The sequence below is a fragment of the Rhodamnia argentea genome, chromosome 3 (genome assembly GCF_020921035.1).
Source record: "Rhodamnia argentea isolate NSW1041297 chromosome 3, ASM2092103v1, whole genome shotgun sequence".
Taxonomy (NCBI): Eukaryota; Viridiplantae; Streptophyta; class Magnoliopsida; order Myrtales; family Myrtaceae; genus Rhodamnia; species Rhodamnia argentea.
The window spans coordinates 25,167,953-25,187,097 of NC_063152.1; the positions used below are offsets into that span (position 1 = coordinate 25,167,953).

Here is a 19,145-nt window from a genome sequence, read left to right on the forward strand (position 1 = left end):
GGCAAAGGAATTCTGCATAACCCCTCATTCATGGCAAATGAGTCAATCACGAATGTGTTGAATTGGCTCCCTTGTGGAATTGGTCCCAATAGTTGATTATGAGAGGCATTGAAAAATGAAAGAAATGTAAGTTGGGCTAGCAGTTGAGGGATTTCTCCGGAGGGCTTGTTTTGAGAAAGATCTAGATGCTCACTCCTATCTGCTGCGGTTCTCCCAAATCCTACCATACGTGACATTGAGGAATTGGAGCAGATTCTCCCAAACCCTACCATGCGCGACGTTGAGGAATTTAATTGATTGATGAAGATTTTCTATTTAATTGGAGTTCCTAGCAATATGTTTGCGGCTGGCTAAGAGCCAAGTGAAACGTGAGAGGACACCTCACTTCCTACAAAGCAGAGATCCCAAGATCGGGGATTTGATTACCCTAATTGTCTAATCAATGCCATTTCAAGCCCAATTGTCGGTCTTTTGAAAAAAGATATTGCTGAAGCGGTCTTGTTAAAATTGATAGGCACGTCCTACTGGGTGCTCACAATAGATGGTCGCACAATTAAGATGAATTAAAATGCATGTTGTAATCAACGCATCAAACCAAGATAGTAAAAATCAACACTTCAAAGCAAATTAGTACTAAAGTAAAGACGGCTAAAGTAAAGCGCGAGAAAATAAATCCGATACGATGTCTGGAAAATATACACGGCCTTGTTTATTGAGCCCTCGGAAATGGGCCACCGTGAGCTAAATTCAAGATTGAGTCTAAGTTTAATTCTAACTAAAGAGATCTATTCAAATAAAAGGATCCTTCTGTCATTACGGCGTTGCCGATTGTCGTCCCGGCCGGTCACCGTACATCAAGCCTCACCTCTACAATCATATTCCCTTCATCTCTGTTCTCGGCCACTCCTGTCGCTGCCTTCGATTCTCATTCACTCTCTTCGCCGGTTCCAATTCTCGGCGTCGCTGCTTCAGAGGTCTCCTCCTTCCAATTCATTCATCAATCACGTCCGGTCACCGCCTGTTTACTCAAGGTAAACTCTCGTACTCTGTTTCGTGAGCCGGAGACCAAGAGTCTTCGCCTCCGCCAAAGTGAAATCGGTTGGGTCCGAGGCTATCTCGATGGCCTCGAGTGTGCTTCGTTGCCTTTACTTTGACACGGCCGTGACTCCTTCCCTTTTTCTTTTCGCGTGTAACCTCTCATTCGAATGCCTTATGTGCGTCTGATTTTTTCCCTCAACTGTTTTATTATGCATGTTTGTTGCGGTGAATGAACTTCGCAGTTATTTTCGCGAATTTGGAAGTCCTATATTCCCCTGCATGTTGGAAGCGAGAGCATTCAAGAGTGTTTCTTTGATTACCTTCGTCATTACAGGTCTGCTATCCTCGGTTCCGTTCTCCGTACGCTTCCATGTTATTGCGGGCTGTTGACTTCGTTGATAAATTCAAGTTTGGTCTCAAGTGATTCATGTTATGCACGCTTTGCTCCCGCCGATTGCATACATTCCTGTCGATCTCAAACGAACTATAGTACAATAAGAGGAATATTGGATGCCCATCTTTTCTTATTTCGAGTACAAAAGAAACACACAAAGGGTTACATTACCGATAGTGTCACATAAGTATCCGATCGCATGTACAACTCCTTGTTGTTCGGTGCCTTCTCGATCCGTTCCATCTTTTTGCCATTCTCTTGGAATAGTGTAAGAACCACCTACTCTTCTGGTCAATGATCAAATTCCCTAGCACAGCCCCAATCAAAAACCCGACTCCAGCCCCAATTAGCACAAATTTCCGATCCAAGTTGAATGGTGACTCTTCGCCGATTTCTTCCTGGGGAGATGGTGGTACTGGTAAGTTATCCCCAGCCATTGTGCATTTTTTTGGCAAAGGACTTCCACATAACCCCTCATTCATGGCAAATGAATCAATCGTGAATGTGTTGAACTGACTCTCTCGTGGAATTGGTCCCGACAGTTGATTATGAGAGACGTTGAAATATGCAAGAAATGTAAGTTGGGCTAGCTGTGGAGGAATCTCTCCCGAGAGCTTGTTCCGAGAAAGATCTAGAGATTCCAACTTTGTCAGATTTGCTAAGGAAGGCGGGATGGGACCGGTAAGAACATTGTTCGAAAGATTAAGCATGAGAAGTGACTTCAAATCTCCAATCGGATCAAGTATGCATCCTTCAAATTTGTTGTTGGAGAGGTCAATTCCCATAAGGGCATATGGAACCTTCGAGTATTCCCTTTCTGTGCCTTTATCAGTCAATTTCATTCCATAATCCAAGGGCATTATAAATCTAGAGAACTCTTCCGTAGTACTCATATATTCCAACCGATCTTGAGCAGCAACTACTTTCATGGCATGGAAACTCTGCAACAACTTGGAAGGAAGTTCACCATTGAAACTATTGTCGGAAAGGTCCATGACATGCAAGTTGCTAAAATTGAATTGGCTTTGAGGTGGTTTTATTGGACCGTGGAAGTTATTAGATTTCAAGATAATAACTTTCAGGTTGGTCAACTCTGATAGCTATGAAGGGAAACCATCGAGAATTTGATTGTGACCAAGATTCAAATACTCTAACATTTTACATTTCGTCAAAGATCTTGGGACAAGCCCTTGCAATCGATTCTCTACGAGGTCAATAAGAGTTAATGCACAACCTTTAGGGTAAGCCTGAGGAATGCTTCCGTCAAGTTTATTTTTTCCAAGATTCAAAACTGCCAAAGAATGAATGTTTTTGAGACATGAAGGAATTGTGCCATTCGGACTATTGATGGACAAATCAAGAATGACAAGGGACTTGGCTCTACAAATAGATTGAATATCTCCGAAGAGGATGTTGTTGGAGATATTGTAATAAGACACTGATGGAGGTGGAGTAGGGAGCCCCGTTTTGAGTGAGTTAGAACTAATGTCAAGATAGGTCAAGTTAGGTAGCAGCAGATTGATGCGGTTGTCCACAAAGCCAGTTAAAAAATTGTGAGAAAGATCTAGATACCACAAGGATTCTCTACTACCATTCCCCATCCAGGATGGAATACTCCCTCCGATTTTATTGTGTGAAAGTTGTATGCTCTCTAATCCGTTTAGGTGGCCTAAAAGCTTGGGGAACTCATGTAAGTTGCACGACTCTAACCTTAAACTAGAAAGTTTTGGAAGCGTGGTATTCATCTCGATCCTGCCGACAAAAGATATGTTGTTGAAGTCCAAAGATAAACCTTTCAAGTTCTCGAGTCTGTGCAAATCCACGGTGCCACTCAAATTATTCCCACTAAGATCTAGAAATTCAAGATCCTTGAGTTCCCATAATGAGTTTGGGATTTCACCTTGCAAATTGTTGGATGAAAGTTCGAGCCGAACCAACCGCGTCAGGTTCCCGATTGAAGATGGAATTGGACCGCTTAGGCGAGCATCCGTCAAATGTAAAGAATCGTGGACGGTTAGTTTGGCTACCGATTGAGTCTCTAACATTTCTTTTTCTTTTTTCTTTTTTCTTTTTTTTTTCAGTTAAGGAATCTTGCTACTTATTGAAATATTACCTGTGAGGTCCAACTCGGTCCGTTTTGCCAAGTTGGCAAGCCAATGCCAAATACCACCGCTGAAATTAGTAGAAGAGAGATATAGAGAGGACAACCGAGTAAGATTAGCGAAGGAAGCGGGGATTTGACCCTGGAATTCACACATTGACATAGCCAGATACGTGAGCTTCGAAAGATTACCCAGTGAAGCGGGCGGTGAACCCTGAAATTTATTTTCGTATATATCCGTAAGAGCGAGCTCGGAAAGATTACCCAGTGAACCAGGAAGTGAACCCGAGAAATCACATTCCCAAATTAATAATTCATTCAAGAAAATAAGATTTCCGATCGAAACAGGTATTTCCCCCGAAAAATTCGTTCCCGAAAGAGACAATGACTTCAAGGGATTACCCCAATGTAGTTCAGGAATAAAACCATAAAGGTTGCCATTATCTTGGACGTTGAGGACTTCCAGGTTTGGTAACTGAAAGATGCTTACCGGAAATTCTCCATGCAATTGACATTCTACAAGTTTAAGCGACTTCAAAGAGGACAAGTTTGCAAGTACATGAGGGAATGGTGATGACATGGTTATAGAAGAGAGATCAAGTTCTCTAAGCATAGTTAAGTTCTCAACAAAATTGCCTAGGTTGGGCATCTCAAGATCCCCATTGAAAGACAAATCAAGAGAAATTAATCTCGAGAGCCTCGAGATATCCGACGGGACTTTCCCTGAAAATTTGGAATCAGATAGATTAAGGTAGTGTAACTTGGAAAGATTGCCAAAACCGTATGGGATTGAGGAAAAGTTGAAGTCATTGAAAGCGAGATTGAGCGATTCCAAATGGAGTAGGCGAAAGAGGCTAGTGTTGGAAGTTATGGTACCAAAGAGACAACTTCCATTGAGGTCGAGACCTGTCACATGACCGGTAGCCTCATCGCACCGTACGCCATCCCATGAGCAGCAATCTCCATGTCGAGCTAGTGACCACGATTCAACCTTTGGATAATCACAACTCTCCTCTGTTCTGTTGATTCTGAAACTTTGCTTGAATTCCATCAAGGCTGAGCTCTCATCTGGATGGCATAGGGAATTAGCAAAGGAAGCGGGAGGCAAAATGAGGAAGACGATCCAAGAACAAAACGGGAAGAATATCGAGGGTGCCATATCTCCGTGTTTGTTTTTTCTGCTTTTTGGTAGAGTTTGATTGTAGTGAAGAAGCTTTTATAGGCAGCCATAAGCAATTCCATCGTTGAACTTTGATGCTGCTTTGGCCATTCATGCACTATACACATCTGAAAAGACACTTGGGTTTGATTGTAGAAAGAGTCGGCCTAAGAAATGGAAAAGGCCAGTAGACTCCCGTGCTATACACGGCCAAAGTCTTAGGATGCGGATTGTTGGATAACAAGCGATCCCCTTGTTCATGTGTTAACGGTTAAATTGCTTATGGCCTTTGATAATTTTGGAATGAATCTCCGTAAATTAGATCCTCTATACCAGTCAAGACGTCAAAGTGAGTGCCACTCGGCGTTAATCCTAAGCTTGAATCATGGTCGTCACTAGGTGGAAATGGGAATATTCATGATGGATGAATATTCCCACAACTTCTTATAAATAGAATAACGGTCAACATGGGAAACCTTACTGCTTAAGTCTCCGTGCCTTTTTCTTTTTCTTTTTCCTGTAATGTTAAAAAGCTTCGCTAGTTTTACATAAAATAACTTCTAGGAAAATATTTTTCAGATTTTTAGGCATTTGGTTAAAAAAAAAATGAGTTGAGCAAAACATTTTCCACCCATGAAAAAAACTGATTTCTTCTTTTCGAGAAGAGGAAAACATTTTTCCAGATCTTTCCTCTATCCACTCCTTCACATTTCTTTTCTTTTCAATTATTTTTTTATTTTTATTTTCTTGCCTTTTTTTCATTTTTTATTCTTTTCTTTCTTCCCCTGTCAATCGCCGACCACAAAAAAAGTATATTCCAATTCGCTTTCGGATCTCAGTCAAACTTCAAAAAGTATTATCATTGTTTTGGAAAATGACTTTTCGAGAAATATTTTCATAAAATATCGTCTTTTTCGCGAAACAAACGGAGCCTAAGAATTTTAAGCAAATAGGCACAATATCAACATACTCTCTGCTATTTTTTAAGTAATGTTTTTTTCTGAGCGAAATTTAAGTAATGTTAAGACTCACGAGCAGATAGGTGATTTCTTTTTTTTTTTTTTAATTTCGAAAGGGGAAAAAAGGGTCAACATGCACAAGGTACAAACCAGGTCGATTCCTCGTGCATGCCGCGATTGATCTTTCATGCGCAATCATAGTCGCCCAGCAGGTCCACTAAAGTGTCCTCTGATTTTTTTTTTCCCACAAAAATGACCAAAGTTTAGAGGTTGTCTGTCTTCCAGATTGACGAATCGGAGTACTCCTAGTCATTGAATCACAAAAACAAAAGATTGAATTACAAATTGAAATCATTTTCAGATTCTATATATTATGAGCTCGTATATGAAAATTACGATAAAATATATGTGATCGCAATGAATTACGAATGGGTATAGATCTCTCAGGAACTATAGCATGCCCTATTTTTCAGACAATTGCAGTCAACCATGGGCATATTTTCTTATGGAACCTCTTTGAGCTAATGGATGAAAGAAGTCTTCGAAGTCTTCCACTAGTTAAAAATCTAACATTCCCTCTCATACTTAGTCTCATCTTTTTGTTTCGTACTAAGCGTGAAAATATTTAATTTGGGAGATAAATAGGGGCTTGAAAAGATTTGAACTTAGGACCTCCTGCTACGATATCATGTGAGATTTGACGGGATCACCGCCAACTGTTCTAAAAGGTTAAGCTTGACCATATAGATGAAGGCGTGGTTTCAATATTTACATATTCTAACACCCTTAAGGAAGCTTTGAGCTATGGATGAAATTTTTGTATTATTAAAAAAAAAAAGAGAGAGAGAGCCCGAGAGAACTTGAAGTTGGGAAAACATTCTTCTTCGAGCGACAGAAAAGTACATGATTAGATGAATTAGTAACAAGCATAAATCTCGTAGGAATTACAAAATCTCCAACAAACGGTAAACAGATTAAAGGCAGAAAGATGCCCTAAGACATGGCCTTACATTAGGATTATTCGGGAAAATTGTAAAAAAGGTTCTAAACTTATTGCATTTTTGCCAATACAGTTTTAAACCTTTTTAATTTTGTCAATCCAGTTGCCAACCTTTTATATATGTGTCAATTCGGTTCTAAATATTTTTTGCCAATTCAGTCCTAAATTTTTTAAATTTGTGTCAATTTAGTCCTTCTGACGGGCGAGAATGCCGGTCGGCGCTGACATCGACTATTTTTATAATATTTTAATGTTCCATAGAATTATCTTTTAAAATTTTTCCTTTTTTGGTCTTTTTTTTCTCCTTTTGCTTTGCCATTCTTCTTCATTGACCAGGCCGCAAGAGGAGACTAGGGCCGGGGAGCTTGCCAGCATTTAGTGTTGGAACCGTGTCGCATGGTTGGACTCGTACTTTTTTTTTTTTTTTGGTCAGGTTGGACTCGTGCTTCACGGCGTCGTGAGTTGGACTCGTGTTGCATGACTGGCCTCGTGCTTCACGGCGTCGGGCGTTGACGGAAGACCAAAAAAAAAACAAAAACAAAAAACAAAATTGAGAGCCCGTGAAAAGACTTTCGCCCATTTTTTTGGTTGACGAGCTGAAATTATCCTACAATTTTTAGGAGTATTCCTAATCCTCCAATCACAAAAAAAAAAAGGAAAAAATATCAAATCACCAATTCCAAGTGTTTACAAATTTTATATATAGCCACCTCATTTTTGTGTAAATAATAATAAAATATGAATCGTTACAACTTAGGAAGCATCGATACTCTCTGAAGTCTTACGTGTCGAGTCAGACACTCTCCGACACTCCGACCAACATATGATTGGCGCTCTAAACAAGCTAGCGACACTCAAATCTAGCATCCCGACACACTATTTCGACATGTATGTGACCAATTTTAAGTATTTTCAATATATTGTGAGTCAAAAGATAAAACTATAAAAAAAAAATATACATACTTAGGTCATATACCCTTCAACAACAAAAAAAAATATTTACTAAGCCACCCCAAAATTAATATACCCAGGTAGTCCCGGATAAACATAATCGTGAATTCCTAACAGAAGGAAAAGAAGAAACTCACTTCTGATATTTTTATATACACATGATAATTTATCATCTATATAAAATTTATATTCAATATATAATGTGTCTCACTGAGTCGGAATTTTTTATTTTTTAAGAAATGGCATGTTGGCATGTCGTGTCGTGTCCCGTGTCGATATCGGTGCTACTTAAGTTACAACGTATTGCAAATGTACATAAATCTCTGAAGAATTATACAAGTGAACATGTCGCGGCAGGAAAGCGGCACTGCGACTAGAAGTAGCCAATAATGTTTACCCATTCACACATTGAAATGGATGGTGTCTCTCTCATTCAAGCAAAATAAAATAAAAAAAACCGAAGACCCGCCAAAGACGTTTCTCATAAAACTACAAAATGAAAATTAGAGAGAGAGAGAGAGAGAGAGAGAGAGAGAGAGAGAGAGGATTTATCGATGGAAATCCAAACGAATACAAACCTTTTAATGTTTCCACTGTCCACTCAACCAAATTACGGCATAAACAATTCACCTATGTTTTAACCGAAACCGGTTATGGTTGACAAAGGGGTTGCTGGAAACCTCATTTAGCTATAGTTTTCGAAGGTTTAGGTAAAATCGGCGAACTCTCGTGGCTTTTATTACGGAAAAGTACCAAAAAGGTTCTAAGCTTATTACATTTATGCCAAATGCAGTTCTAAATCTTCCAATTGTATACGTTGACATTGGCCATGCCACATAAAACGGCCAAAGCTTACGTTAGCGATTCCGGCGAAATTGACAAAAGTTGAAAAGGTTTTTAGGACTTAATTGGCATAGTTGAAAGGTTGAGTACTGAATCGACATAAGTACAATAAGTTTTTAGGACTTTTTCTTTCCCCTTTTTACGTACTTAATGCGATGTCAGCGATAGGATACATGATCTTAAACAAGCAGGTTAGTACCAGCATTCAATTTGAGCAAGAGTTGGATTGCACAGGGTTTTAGACCAGCATTCTTACTTGGCGACTGGCCACGCCATGGACAAAAAGAAGACACCACCGAGCACTCGTGTGGCATGCGCGCAACTGGGGAGGAGGCATGTTGTTATTGCGTCGTTGCATTGACCCGCAAAAAAGGGTCATGCAGATCACGTAATGTCTACATCTTGTGCTTAGGTTCAGACGGGCAAAGACTCCTCCTTTGGGATTTTTCCTACTTTAGGATTGGGATGCTTCGTTTGGACAGAGATAAGGATCACAGTTAGTCAGATTTCATAATGTCTCAAACATCAAATTATGGCCGTGACTGCATCAATAGACACAAAGTCATCAATGGTCACAAGTGCTTTCAACTTTATTGATATGGATTCCATATGATAGTGTGACAGATAGATGACACCTCAAGAGATAGTGATACATTATGTGTCATCTCCTATATCAGTCACATTTTCTCTCCTTTGTGTGTTACGAAACCTAGGCCCATATCTGAATGCCCTTGGCCTTCACTCAAGGTTTACACTTTGTATATACAATGTCAACACATTCATAAACGCTTTATTGAATGCAAAAGAGTTGATACAAATCGTAATATCTCAAATTGTAATAAACACAGATGTAAACTTTGTTAAAGCGAAAACATGACAGCTCCCACTAAAGGATAGCATCCAATGATGCTTCTAAGCTCATGCCAATGACATGTCGTTCAAATACACAATGATGAAGACCTTTAGTTGGTGGAATTGCAACTATATCATCTGTTGATATAAGCTCTACTGCAATGTCACCATTATGCATGGAATTCCTTTATGTTCACGAAATTGACCTCTATATGCTTAAACCTCTTAAGACATCTGTTGTTGTTAATAAACAACATTGCAATGTTATTGTCACAATATAACCATATGGGCCTATCCACAAAATCAAGATGGGGAAGACAAGATATGCGAGGATAAAATTTCAAAATCTAGGTGATGTTCTTTTTTTTTTTTTTCACAACTTCTAATACCTGAGAAAGTACTCATTTATGAATTATTCAGTTTTCAGTGTCAATGACCAACCTCCAATCAGATCAAAGAGGAAATTTTTTTTTTTTCAGTGCGCAAAATCTAACTCGCGATATCACCTAAAACAAACAATTTTAAAATGTAGATATTTTGGGTATAAATAAAAGGCACCTTCAATTCCCCTGTCACTTCACTCCTTGATGGATCAATGTTCCCGTAACTTCTTATAAATGACAATTAAGATGAATCATAATATTTGTGTATGTCCTACCAAAGATGTTTTGCAATTCCAACACATTGCCTAAGTCTCCCTTCTTTTTTTTTGGGGGAAGAAAGACACCTCAAGTGTCAAATTTTATGTATGGCGCTCACTTTGATATCAATTTTTTTTGGATAACTTTAGTGCCAATTTTTTTGAAAAACGATTATGTAAGTGACCACTCCGGTGAGCTTCGAGGGATCTTACGTGGTATCTACATGGCTCCGAGAGGATCCCAATCAATAAGAAAAAAGCTAAATATCAATAAAAAAATTTTCACGCAATATAATAAAATTAAAAATAAGCTAAAAAACTAAAAATAAGTTAAAATTAAAACAAAAAATAAGAAAATAAAAATAGAAGTTGCAGCGGCCATCCCCCACCCTCGCCATTGTGCGAATCCTTCTCTCCTTTTTTTAAAAAAAATAATAGCTATTTTTTAAAATTTAATTTATATATATTTTTTAAAAAAAGCTTGTTTTGTAAAAAGTCAATCCATGTGGACTGATTTTTTAAAAAATTGGCGCGTGGGTTTATTTTTTAAAAAAATATTGCCATGCGGACTGACTTTTAAAAAAAATTTCCATGTAATATTAGAAAATTAATAAAAAAAAATGCCATGTGGATTGTTTAGCTAGAATCTCTCACCTTTGACATTTAAGTGATTGGTTTTTTTTTTTCAATTTGGCATATAAGTAAATCGGCCAAAAGTTTTGACATTAAATATGCCCCCTCCACAAAAGTCTTTCCAAGGGGGAAAAAGTTATCACACTTTCACAAGGGACAGATTAGGTCGCATTTTTCATGCATGCCGTGATTAATGGTTCATGTCTGTCATAATTGCTTAGTTGATCCTCTTAAATGGCATCTCATACTTTTTCGACGAAAAGACCAAAAGACCAAAAGTCTTTTGCGTATCTTTCCCGCTGTCGAACAGGAGTCATTCTACATTCCTAGGAGTATTCATAATAACAAAAGATGATAACCACCCATTGAGTATTTTATGCAAAATACGCGATGTTGATGTATTGATCTACAATAAAAAATAGCTGATACTACTGTCAGACTATCAATGAAGCATTTCCCTTTTTCATGCATATCGTGATTAATAGTTCATGTGCTGTCATAATTGCATAGTAGATCCTCTTAAATGGCATCTCATACTTTTTCGATGAAAAGACCAAAAGTCTTCTGCGCATCTTTCACACTGTTGAACAGGAGTCATTCTCCATTCCTAGGAGTATTCCTAATCCTCGAATCCAGAAAACAAAAGATGGTCATCATCCATCGTGAATATTTTCAGATTTTCTACATCATTACTTTGGTTTATATAAAAATAGTCATACAATATACACGATTACGATAAATTACAAACAAGTATAAATCCTTTCGTAACTATAGAAGTCCCAACTAAAAAAATAATAATAAAATCTTACGCTTGGTGAACACGACAGAGTAGATTCAAATGAATAGTGGTACTCGAGAGACAACTTCTCCTCAGGTTTAGGCCAACAACATGACCGTTGAATTCGTCGCACTCCATACCCTTCCATGAGCATTAATCTTTATTTCTAGCTAGTTACAACCATGGTTCGAGTTTAGGACAAACGCAACGAGAATATGGGTCGGTTGACTCTCAAATTCTGCTTAAACCGTATCTTGGCCGAGCTCCCATTAGCACGGCACATTGGATTAGCAAAGCATCTATGAAACGAAAATGTGAAAAACGATCCAAGCATAAAGCATTTACGGTAAGGACGGTGATATGATATTGTCTTCTTCTTCTTCTTTTTTCAAATTTTTGTGTTTGTTATTAGAGCACGTTGGTCATAGAAGAGCCAGAGGAGATTGTAATGCCATAGCTTTTATGGATATAGCAATTTTGTAGATAGCAACTCTGGGACTTCTTATTAGCCACGCCATAATTTTATATGAAAGGACACAAGGGGGTGACTAAAGGAAAAAAAAAATAGCCAAGTCTTTTGGGCTCATTATTTTTCTCTGGATGACTTATCATCTTCACATAAGTAGGGTCGTCGTCATTCATGGCTGCCAAAATCTAGGCGTGCCTTTTATTTTTTTGCAAAACCTCTGAGGCCTAGTCTGAGACAGTAATAATTTATGAAATCTTTAATTCCAGAGTCAATATCCTACCTCCAATCAGATCTAAGGGCGCAATTTTATTTTTGACGCAAAATCTGACTCGAGATATGGTTTAATACGGATAAGTGAAAAATTTAGACATTTTGGGTGGATATAACCGGCACATTCTATTGGTTTAGCCACTCAAATTCCTGATGAGTCATTGTTTCTGTAGGTTCTTACAAGTGGATATCCACTCGAATTACTATATATATGTATGTCTTGCCGTAAACAAATACTATATGATCCCGACAGTTGCTAATGGTATTAAGTGGCCATTTTGTTCCATATTAGTACTAAAGTGAGCGCCGTACACAAATATTAACATTTAAGGTGTACTTTTACCCTCTCTTTTTTTCACATAAAGATCTAACTTGAGAGACTCACTCAAAGACTTTGTCCATATTGTAAATTTACGAATAAGAAGATTCTTGTGAAAGCAGAGTCCTCCATCAATATCTTGTCTTTGATTTTGTAAACTATCACAAATCATTATCGAATTCCTTTTCAATTGTGTCTTTTTTTGTGTTAATTTTTTCCTTTTGGTTTATGCGAAATAGCCAGCTTTTCTGATCCAGTTTAATTTCTGACCTTGATCTTGTTATTTTCCTTTAACTGTGTATCCTAACTAGACTCTATTCTCGTCCCGGAACATTTTTTTCTTTTTTTTTTCCTTAATTTTCTAGGTTCATCCCCTTCTTCCTCTTTATTCTTCCGGCCAACTCTCTGGTTAATTTTCTTTTTTGATGAACATGACCATTTCTTATCAATCTCACAAGCTGATCGATGGAGATGGCTTGGGCTTGCGGGGTGGCTAGTGGCAAGCAGCCGGAAGATGTGATGACACCGACAACTCGACAATCAGGCCAAGCTAGATTTTAGCGGGGATGCAAAACTAGGCAACGGCATGCGAGATGCAATGTCGGTGTCATCAGCTGTTCTTGCAGTGTCTGCTGTTTTTTCTTGTGGTCCTGATTGTCTGGAGGATCAAGCCGATGTGGTCGAGCAGTGGGAGCTCGAAATTGGTCCCCATCGATTCTCCTACCAAGAACTCAAGCAAGCCACCAATGGGTTCAAGGAGAAAGAGCTTCTCAGGCAAGGTGGGTTCGGCAAAGTGTACCGGGGGACCTTGTCGAGTTCCAAGATCCAGGTTGTGGTGAAGCGGGTCTTGCACGAGTCGAACCAGGGCCTCCGGGAATTCGTGTTGGAGATTGTGAGCATTGGGCAGCTCCGCCACCAGAACTTGGTCCAGCTCCAGGGCTGGTGTCGGAAGAGGGGCGATCTTCTGCTGGTGTGCGAGGACATGGCGAATGGGAGCTTGGACAGGCTCCTGTTCGATGAGCCTAAGGTTGCTCTGTTCTGGAAACAAAGGTTTCGGTTAGTGAAGGGCGTTGCTTCAGGGCTTCTTTATTTTGCACGAGAGGTATGAGCAAGTGGTCATTCACAGGGATGTGAAGGCCAGCAGTGTGTTGCTGGATGAGGAATTGAACGGGAGGCTCAGCGACTTCGGGCTCGCGAGGCTATAAGATCACGGGTCAAACCCGGGCACGAAGGTGTTGGGGGGAATGACTTGGGGGAATGACCGAAGAAGAAGATGCAAGAGAAAAATGAGAAAAAAAAAAAGCAAAAAAGAAAGAAAATACAAAAATCCGAAAAAATGCAACGAGCATGCCTTTAGAAACTGGCATGTGAGATGCACATGCTCACTTAGGCCCTTATCTGAGACTAACTGGTCACTTGAGACCCTTATTTGAAATATTGTCCAATCTGAACCCTTTTTTGAGAAAATGGCTCTACTTCGAGTTTTTATTTGAAAATTTTCCTAATTCGAATCCATTCATCGTTAAGATAGAGAACGCAGATATTACGTCAATCATGCGTGGTTCAAGAAATGAGATTTTTTTACCAAAAAAGAAAAAGAAATGAGATTTGAATAATCTTTTTAAACTGAAATATAAATGTTTATTTAATTCATAAAATGCTATTGACTCGTTATATCATGATATATCAACAACATGATTTTTTTTTTAATCTGGTTAGTAGCAAATTTCTTTTCAATAAAAATTATTTTAAATTGCTGTTCCTTAATGGCAGTGGATATATAGAAACGAGAAAAATTGGACCCGAGCTAGCCAAAAGGAGATGTAATAGACTCGACAACACTTGGGGCATGTAACTTGACACCGTTCCCCGTCTATTAATAGCCACAATCTTGATGTCCTCTCTTCGATCCTTGTCGCGACCATCCCCAACGGGTGTAAGCCAAAATGGGTGATCCCTCTATTCGAGATGCTCGCGCCTAGCTATCTGCCGCAGATTCTCCCAAATCCTACCATACGTGACATTGAAGAGTTGGAGCAGATTCCCCCAAACCCTACCACACACGACGTTAAGGAATTTAATCGATCGATGAAGATTTTCTATTTAATTGGAGTTGCTAGCAATATATTTGTGGCTGGCTAAGAGCCAAGTGAAACGTGAGAGGACACCTCACTTCCTACGGAGTAGAGATCCCAAGATCGGGGATTCGATTATCCTAATTGTATAATCAATGCCATTTCGAGCCCGATTGTCAGTCTTTTCAAAAAAGATATTGCTGAAGCGGTCTTGTTAAAATTGAATATCCTTGGCACGTCCTGCTAGGTGCTCACAATAGATGGTTGCACAATCTATATGAATCAAAAGGCACGTTGTAATCAACGCATCGAATCAAGATAGCAAAAATCAACACTTCAAAGCAAATTAGTACTAAAGTAAAGACAGCTACAGTAAAGCATGAGAAAATAAATCCGATACGATGTCTGGAAAATATACACGGCCCTGTTTGTTGAGCCCCGGGAAATGGGCCACCGTGAGCTAAAGTCAAGATTGACTCTAAGTTGAATTCTAACTAAAGAGATCTATTCACATAAAGAATTCTTCTGTCATTACGGCCTTGCCGGTTGTCATCCCGGCCAGTCACCGTACATCAAGCCTCACCTCCACAATCATATTCCCTTCGTCTCTGTTCTCAGCCACTCCTGTCGCTACCTTCGATTCTCATTCACTCTCTCTTCGCCAGTTCCAATTCTCGGTGTTGCTGCTTCAGAGGCCTCCTCCGTCCGATCCATTCGTCAATCACGTTCGGTCACCGCCTGTTTACTCGAGGTAAATTGTCGTACTCTGTTTTGTGAGGCAGAGACCGAGAGCCTTCGCCTCCGCCGGAGTGAAACCGGTTGCGTCCGAGGCTGTCTCGATGGCCTCGAGCGTGCTTCGTTGCCTTTACTTTGACACGGCCATGACTCCTTCCCTTTTTCTTTTTGCAAGTAGCCTCTCATTCGAATGCCTTCTGTGCGTCTGATTTTTTTCCTCAACTGTTTTATTATGCATGTTTTTTACGGTGAATGAACTTCAAAGTCATTTTTGGGAATTTGGAAGTCTCGTATTCCCCGCATGTTGGAAGCAAGAGCATTCAAGAGTGTTCCTTTGATTACCTTCGTCATTACAGGTCTGGTATCCTCGGTTTCGATCGCCGCACGCTTCCATGTTATTGCTGGTGCACGCTTCGACCGTTGACTTCGTTGATAAATTCAAGTTTGGTCTCGAGTGATTCATGTTATGCACGCTTTGCATGCATTCTTGTCAATTTCAAATCAACTATAGTAATTGGATGCCCATCTTTTCTTATTTCGAGTACAAAAGAAACATACAAAGGGTTACATTACTGATAGTGTCACATAAGCATCCGATTGCACGTACAACTCCTCATTGTTTAGAGCCTTCTCGATCTGTTCCATCTTTTTGCCATCCTCTTGGAGTAGTGCAAGAACCACCTACTCTTCTCGTCAATGATCAAATTCCCCAACACAACCCCTATCAGAAACCCGACTCCAGCCCCAATTAGCACAAATTTCCGATCCAAGTTGAACGGAGACTCTTCGCCGATTTCTTCCTGGGGAGATGGCGGTACCGGTAAGTTATCCCCAAACGTTGTGCATTTTTTTGGCAAAGGACTTCCACATAACCCCTCATTCATGGCAAATGAATCAATCGTGAATGTGTTAAACCGACTCCCTCGTGGAATTGATCCCAACAGTTGATTATGAGAGACGTTGAAATATGAAAGAAATGTAAGTTGGGCTAGCTGTGGAGGAATCTCTCCCGAGAGCTTGTTTCGAGAAAGATCTAGAGATTCCAACTTTGTCAGATTTGCTAAGGAAGGCGGGATGGAACCAGTAAGAACATTGTTCGAAAGATTAAGCATGAGAAGTGACTTCAAATCTCCAATGAGATCAAGTATGCATCCTTCGAATTTGTTGTTGGAGAGGTCAATTCCCATAAGGGCATATGGAACCTGCGAGTAATCCCTTTCTGTACCTTTATTCGTCAATTTCATTCCATAATCCCAGGACATTCCAAACATAGAGGACTGTTCCCAAATACTCATATATTCCAATTGATCTTGAGCAGCAACTACTTTCATGGCATGGAAACTGTGCAACAACTTGGAAGGAAGTTCACCATTGAAACTATTGTCGGAAAGGTCCATGACATGCAAGTTGCTAAAATTGAACTGGCTTTGAGGTGGTTTTATTGGACCATGGAAGTTATTAGATTTCAAGATAATAACTTTCAGGTTGGTCAACTCCGATAGCCATGAAGGGAAACCATCGAGAATTTGATTGTGACCAAGGTTCAAATACTCTAGCATTGTACAATTGGCCAAAGATCTTGAGACAGGCCCTTGCAATCGATTCTTTGCGAGGTCAATAAAATTCAACGCACAACCATTTGGGTAAGCCTGAGGAATGCTACCCTCAAGTTTATTTTTTCCAAGATTCAAAACTTCCAAAGAATGAATGTTTTTGAGACATGAAGGAATTGTGCCATTCAGACTATTGCTGGACAAATCAAGAGTGACAAGGAACTTGGCTCTACAAATAGATTGAATATCTCCGAAGAGGATGTTGTTGGAGATATTGCAATAAAACACTGATGGAGGTGGAGTAGGGAGTCCCGTTTTGAGCGAGTTAGAACTAATGTCAAGATAAATCAAGTTAGGCAGCAGCAGATTGATGCGGTTGTCCACAAAGCCAGTTAGAAAATTGTGAGAAAGATCCAGATACTCCAAGGATTCTTTGCTACCATTCCCCATCCAAGTAGGAATACTCCCTCCGATTTTATTGTGTGAAAGATCTATTGACCCTAATCCGCTTAGGTGGCCTAAAAGCCTGGGGAATTCATGTAAGTTGCATGACTCTAAATTTAAACTGGAAAGTTTTGGAAGCGTGGTATTCATCTCGGTCCCGCTAACAAAAGATATGTTGATGAAGTCCAAATATAATTCTTCCAAGTTCTCGAGTCTGTGCAAATCCACGGTGCCACTCAAATTAGTCCTACAAAGATCCAGAAATTCAAGATCCTTGAGTTCCCATAATGAGTTTGGGATTTCACCTTGCAAATTGTTGAATGAAAGGTCGAGCCAAACCAACCGCGTCAAGTTCCCGACTAAAGATGGAATTGGACCGCCTAGCTGAGCATCTGTCAAATGTAAAGAACCATGGACGGTTAGTTTGGCTACCGATTGAGTCTCCGACATTTCTTTTTCTTTTTCTTTTTCTTTTCTGTTCGGTTAAGGAATCTTGCTAATTGTTGAAATATTACCCGAAAGGCTCAACTCGGTCGGTTTTGCCAAGTTGGCAAGCCAATGCCAAATGCCACCGGTGAAATTAGTGGACAAGAGAGATAGAGTTGACAACCGGGTAAGATTAGCGAAGGAATCGGGGATTTGACCCTGGAATTTATTTGCTGATATATCCAAATGCGCCAGCTCCGAAAGATTACCCAATGAACCAGGAAGTGAACCCGAGAAACCACATTCCGAAATTGATATTTCATTCAACAAAACAAGGTTTCCGATCGAAACAGGTATTTCCCCCGAAAAATTCGTTCCCGAAAGAGACAATGATTTCAGGCGACTACCCCAAAGTAGTTCGGGGATAAAACCAGAAAGGTTGTAATTATCTCCGACGTCGAGGACTTCCAGGTTTGGTAACTGAAAGATGCTCACAGGAAATTCTCCATGCAATCCACATGATTCAAGTTTAAGCGACTTCAAAGAGGACAAGTTTGCAAGTACATGAGGGAATGGTGATGACATGCTTATAGAAGAGAGATCAAGTTCTCTAAGCATAGTTAAGTTCTGAACAAAATTGCCTAGGTTGGGCGTCTCAAGATCCCACCGCTCCCAAGACAAATCAAGAGAAATTAATCTCGAGAGCCTTGAGATATCCGATGGGACTTTCCCGGAAAATTCGGAATTAGAGAGATTAAGGTAGTGTAACTTGGAAAGATTGCCAAAGCCGTATGGGATTGAGGAAAAGCTGAAGTTGTTGAAAGCGAGATTGAGCGATTCCAAATGGAATAGGCGAAAGAGGCTAGTGTTGGAAGTTATGGTACCAGAGAGACAGCTGCCATTGAGGTCGAGACCTGTCACATGACCGGTAGCCTCATCGCACTTTACGCCATCCCATGAGCAGCAATCTCCATGTCGAGCTAGTGACCACGATTCAACCTTTGGATAATCACAACGCCGCCCTGTTCTGTCGACTCTGAAACTTTGCTTGAATTCCATCAAGGCAAAGCTCTCATCTGGACGGCATAGGGAATCAGCAAAGGAAGTAGGAAGCAAAATGAGGAAGACGATCCGAGTACAAAGCAAGAAGAATATCAAGGGTGCCATATCTCTGTGTTTGTTTTTTCTGCTTTTTGGTAGAGTTTGATTGCAGTGAAGAAGCTTTTATAGGCAGCGAAAAGCAATTCCATCGTCGAACTTTGATGCTGCTTTATCCATTCATGCACTATACACATCTGAAAAGACGCTTGGGTTTGATTGAAGAAAGAGTTGATCTAAGAAATGGAAAAAGCCAGTAGACTTCCGTGCTATACACGGCCAAAGTCTTAGGATGCGGATTGTTGGATAACAAGCGATCCCCTTGTTAATGTGTTAACGATTAAATTGCTTATTGCCTTTGATAATTTTGGAATGAATCTCCGTAAATTAGATCCAGTCAAGACGTCA

General features: G+C 39.8%; 2 protein-coding genes and 1 pseudogene across 2 annotated transcripts; 1 reads left to right on the top strand and 2 right to left on the bottom strand.

Annotated features, from left to right (window-relative positions):
* Positions 1–1,611: 1,611 nt before the first annotated feature.
* Positions 1,612–4,692, bottom strand: LOC115728647 (receptor-like protein 7). The gene is made up of 3 exons (XM_048275638.1): positions 3,546–4,692; positions 2,641–3,284; positions 1,612–2,532 (listed from the first exon to the last, which is right to left on the bottom strand). Exons 1-3 carry the CDS (start codon positions 4,690–4,692, stop codon positions 1,612–1,614), a joined length of 2,712 nt encoding a protein of 903 aa, XP_048131595.1.
* Positions 4,693–13,004: 8,312 nt separating this feature from the next.
* LOC125314153 lies at positions 13,005–15,425 on the top strand (annotated as a pseudogene).
* A 411-nt stretch (positions 15,426–15,836) lies between these two features.
* On the bottom strand, positions 15,837–18,806 carry LOC115728646 (receptor-like protein 6). Its single transcript, XM_030658981.2, has 2 exons — positions 17,729–18,806; positions 15,837–17,605 (listed from the first exon to the last, which is right to left on the bottom strand). The coding sequence occupies exons 1-2, from the start codon at positions 18,804–18,806 to the stop codon at positions 15,837–15,839; spliced, it is 2,847 nt and encodes a 948-aa protein (XP_030514841.2).
* Between the last annotated feature and the right edge of the window lie 339 nt (positions 18,807–19,145).